Here is a 5082-nt window from a genome sequence, read left to right on the forward strand (position 1 = left end):
CACAGAAAGAATCCTATTATATTCACATTTGCGGCAAGGATCGTGAGCTGTACATTCCTGTCTGTATAGAGCAGATAGACCAGGCCATCCAGCAGATCACCGCCGCGTGGGAGGCAATAAAGATCTAGACTGGGACTGCTGGAACCGGAGAGATCCGCAATGCCAACTCATGATTGCAGGTGACCAGGTGGACCCAGTATTTGCAGGAGTTCACTATTCCCAGTGATTTCGAGATATTACGCGCCATGGTGGCTACCCCATTGCCTGATATAGATAACCCTGTGGAGCAGGGCGTGCGGCAGATGTGGGCGGCCATGGAAGGCATGGTGCGCAAGAGCCAGTGGACTATACAGCATACCGGGCAAGCTATCTGGATTGAAGCCATGCAGTCCAAGAAGGGCCAGACCCTGTATTGTCCATTACTGGCATACATGGATGCGGACAGCGTGGCCAAGCATGTCCAGCCATGGCAGCAGATATTAGTATTCATTGCCCGCACCCAGGTGCCGCGCATAGAGAAGAGTCCACTATATGGAATAATATCACGACAGCGGAAGAAATGGCAGCAGCTGTGGCAGACAGCTACCATAGGTTCCCCCACAGAGAGAAAGAAGCGGGAGAGAGATTCCAGGAAGAACAATCCCGAGCGCAAGCGGTGAATAATAAGTGATATAGAGCAGGCATATTTAGAGTTTTGTATTAAGCTGATGAACCAGACATACTATGCCCAGGAGTATGAGAGTGTGCTGATATGTGCTATAGCCGTGCTGGGCCAGGGGGAGTCCAGCTGGCAGAATCCCGAGAGCTATCTGCCGATTTTGTCGCGGGTGATCAAGATTGCCCGGTTCATGATTATCCAGAAGGCATTGTGGCTGGATCCTGATATGATAGTGATTATCAAGACATGGCAGAAGCCGCAGAATTATACTGAATAGATATTATGCAGTGCCGCGGCCGTGGACAATATCAAGGCCGATTCCGTATACAGCAGCGGGATGAAGGACAAATATAAATCCCTATTGTCTTTACTAATATTACCCATGCGGCATGGGGATCCCGTGTCCCGGATCCAGTAGAGCCAGAACCCATCCCGCAAGATATTCCAGGAGCAGGTAACATGGATAGTCAGCCAGTTAATGGTCCGCGGCACACACACGCTGATGGAGATGTTGCAGGATTGGCAGATATACAGGTTGCGCATCTATTACAACACCATAACTCCCGGACATATGATATAGATATAACCGGACCGATTGTTGTATAAATATATCCAGTTCACTATAGGCAATTTCCGGGGATTTATATATGGATTAATCGGGGTCACCCGGCAGATATTGTGCCGGGAATTAATGTTTAGCAAGACCCCTGCCATCCTGTGGCACATGTTATACAATGATCCCACACAGAGCACCATAGAATAAAGCTTTTTGCAGGATTAATGCACCCAATGGCCGGTGGAGGGTCTACAGTGGATCATGGAGTGGATACAGGCTGAGCCTGACATGTAGGCACATTTCATCCACTGCTGCCAGCCCATACAGTTCCAGCCACAGTTAGTCATGCAGTATTTGCAGTGGGTGGCCTAATTCAGGAAGAAATTGGCTGTGCTCGTGCATATCATGGGCAGGTAGCCCAGCCAGGCCCTGGAGTTGTTGAGCTTGCAGCATGTTAACACAGAGACCAACCAGCAGTGTAATATATTTATTAAGAATGATATAGTTACATTAGTATTAGTATATTATAAGGGATTTTATACCAGTAATGATATTAAGATTATCAGTCAGTATATGCCGCGGGAAGTCAGCGAGCTGATCATATAGTATTTATAGTTAGTATTGCCATTTGTCCAGTAATTGGAGGCATGGCACTATCATCTGATATTATCCATGTCCCCATCTATATCATTGTCTGTTCCCCCGTCGGCATTGATAACTGAATCCCCAGCATCAATATCAGCACCCCTGCCAGCAGCGACATCCAAATCTCCAGTATTAATATCAGTAATCCCAGCATTAATATCAGTGCCCCTGCCAGCATTAATGTCTGAAGCCCCAGTATCAACATCTGCATTCATTTGGGGTCCCAATCCTGGCATACACTAGGCATAGATATCTGAATAGTTCTGCGAGGTATTAAAGCGCGAGACCAAGATATAGTTACAGTATACAGTTAATATCCAGGCATATTATAAGATTGCTATTAGAATTAGCTAGCAGTAGATATAGCCCAGCAGCGCGTTTCCCAGTAATATGTAGGAGAAAAAGGCCCCTGAGATTCCGCCTAAGTGTGATATGGACAAGGACCAGTGGATGGAGGCTATTGTGGATAAGCAGGCCACATATTCTTCCTATACCGCGGGTTTGATATACACGCGGGATATTATGGAGCATCCTGGGACCACTGCCTGGTGCCGCGCCATGTTTCGGTTGTCCAGTATAGATTAACATTGATTTTTAGGGTTTGCCGCGGACAGGGCCTCCATTAAGGCGGCCGGCAAACGGAAGCAGTCCCCATGGGAGGACAAGGCCAACCAGGGCCGGGTCATGCAGCGGCACTGGTTGAATACCATGGACATGACAGCCGCGTTGCAGCAGATGACAGGGCAGGAGACTATCCAGTTCCGTGGGGTGCAGACCCTGGTGTTGCAGGCCATCCAGGACAGTAAGAGCCCGGTGGTAGCGGTGATGCCCACTGGGGGAGGCAAGAGCATGTTATTCATATTGCCCACATTTGCAGAGCCCAGCAGGACAACTATTGTGGTGATGCCATTACTCGCATTACACAGCGATATAGCAAGACAATGCCAGGCATTGGGTATATCATATATTGTATGAGAGAGCCATTAACTACCTAATAAAGCCATGATTATGTTAGTCATGCCCGAGTCCGCGGTCACGGACAATTTCCACATGTTCATTAACTGATTACAGCAGACCCGGCAGTTGGACCGGATTATAATCAATAAATACCATGTAGTGTTAAATAACCAGCAGGATTTCCAGCCTGAATTACAGCAGTTAAGGCAATTGAACCATGTCTGTATACAGATAGTATTGTTAACTGCCATATTACCCTCTACATTAGAGACTATATTATTGCAGCAGATAGAGTATACCTGTAACCAGGTAAGCATATTCCGGGCCCGCACAAGTTGTCCCAACATAGTATACTGGGTATGGCAGCTATCCGGGGTCCATGGCAGTCCCGAGTGGTTTATAGCTAAGACTATAATTATATTTATGTAGCAGTGGATTACGCGGGTACCCCAGGGCAAGGTAATCATTTATGCCAATATGGTCTGCCAGATAGTCAAGATCACCCGGGTGTTACAGTGTGAGGTGTATTACAGTCAGCAGATTAACAAGCCATTAATATTGCAATAATTTACACAGAGCACTACCCAGGTAATTGCTGCTACCAGTATATTAGGTATAGGTATTAATATCCTGGATATCCAGTATATTATCTATATTAGGAGCCCCCAGTTATTATTGGATTACGCGCAGGAAAGTGGGCATGCTGGCCGGGATAGCCATGCCAGTAAGGTAATCATTATCCAGCCAGAAGATCTATACCGGGGATTTGATAAAAATCCCCAGAATACCGAGTTGGTAACGGAATATATGGATATTGTACCTGGGATGGGGTATCATCGATATGTGTTGGACCAGTATTTAGATGGCCCTGTAGAGGGATATGAATGACACCAGTGCCAGAACAAGAATCCTGTGGAGTTACCGTGCGATGGATATTATCCTGATTATCCTGATTGGAATCCACCTATCCCGAGCAGCCCAATTCCCATAGATTCACGGTTCTCATCTGTTAAGATGGATACAGGGCCCTCTGTTGGCCCGGCCTGTCTGGTGGATTATAGTCCGGCATATCCTATACATCCAGCCCGTGAGACCCGCGAGGCCAGCCCTACCAGTAATACCAGTCATACATTATTCATGTCCCAGGTCCTATCTATCACGGTGGCCAAACAGCAACAGTAGCGGATCTAGATATAGCAGCAGGTAGCAGCAGATATCTAACAGCGCGTACAGAATACTGTATAGTGATTAAATAAGGAGTGGGTTGAAGCTAATGCCTCCCAGTGACAGCAGTGATATTATATATATATTATGGCCAGCTGGAAATGGCAGGAGCATGAGTTAATATTTTGTCAGGAACCCCGGAGTACCATTACTAAAGAATAGATACAGAATATCTATAAGATTAGAATCCAGTTTACTGGATTCAGTGCATGTTTTTGGTGTTATATATCCCAGTCTATATACCAGGGATGGTGGAGCAGCGGGAGAGATTATATGTATCGGAATATATTATTACCCATAGTGGCTATGATATTGCATGGACTGTGGGCTGAGCAGGTACAGCTATTATGGCAACAGCGGTTGGCCAGCTATGGAGCCAACAGTGAGGATATTTAGCAGGTGGCACAGTTTTTCAGACAGGCCACCAAGAGAATGCGGGGCCAGTATAACCAGTTATTCATATTATATTGTTGGTTATGCTAGATATGCATAGAGTTGGAGCAGCGCAAGAAACAGCCATTATTATTATAGGCTAATAGAACTAATTCCTAACCATTCAATTATATATTAGATCAATGATAGATCAATATATGAAATAACCAGAAATATAATTATATATAGATATAGATAAATTTCGATTTCCAGGAATATAGTATACAGGGATCATAGTCATGTGATATTAGGATTTTTAATATAATATTTCAGGGATTATATTAAGCCAGGTCCAGTAATAGTATATATAGCAGATATTATTCCATTAGGGTTTATAGAGACAGTAATTTTAGTAGTTATAGAAGAATTAATAGTTAAATTAAATCCAGCCATTAAATTAGTCTATTAGTAGTTATATTAAACTGGATTAATCAGAATATATTTACAGATATATTAGTAGAAATTGATCTGTTTATTCAAGATCAGTCAGGCAAGGCATCAGTTTATTCCAGTCTATTAAGTCCATAAAGTATGATTAGTATCCAGTACCAGATCCAGAGTAGGAATTGATTAAGAAATATAATATTTATCAAGTTTAAGGGATTACAGT

At 44.3% G+C, this 5082-nt stretch overlaps 2 protein-coding genes across 2 annotated transcripts; both read left to right on the forward strand.

Moving 5' to 3' along the window:
- Window positions 1-245: 245 nt before the first annotated feature.
- Window positions 246-883, forward strand: BDW43DRAFT_317345 (uncharacterized protein; the record flags this gene model as incomplete). The annotated part of the gene is made up of 2 exons (XM_032048522.1): window positions 246-655; window positions 763-883. The coding sequence occupies 2 exons, from the start codon at window positions 246-248 to the stop codon at window positions 881-883; spliced, it is 531 nt and encodes a 176-aa protein (XP_031893730.1).
- A 1408-nt stretch (window positions 884-2291) lies between these two features.
- BDW43DRAFT_317346 (uncharacterized protein) lies at window positions 2292-2924 on the forward strand (the record flags this gene model as incomplete). The annotated part of the gene is made up of 3 exons (XM_032048523.1): window positions 2292-2358; window positions 2458-2814; window positions 2875-2924. 3 exons carry the CDS (start codon window positions 2292-2294, stop codon window positions 2922-2924), a joined length of 474 nt encoding a protein of 157 aa, XP_031893731.1.
- Between the last annotated feature and the right edge of the window lie 2158 nt (window positions 2925-5082).

Source organism: Aspergillus alliaceus (assembly GCF_009176365.1).
Source record: "Aspergillus alliaceus strain CBS 536.65 unplaced genomic scaffold BDW43scaffold_116, whole genome shotgun sequence".
Classification (NCBI taxonomy): Eukaryota; Fungi; Ascomycota; class Eurotiomycetes; order Eurotiales; family Aspergillaceae; genus Aspergillus; species Aspergillus alliaceus.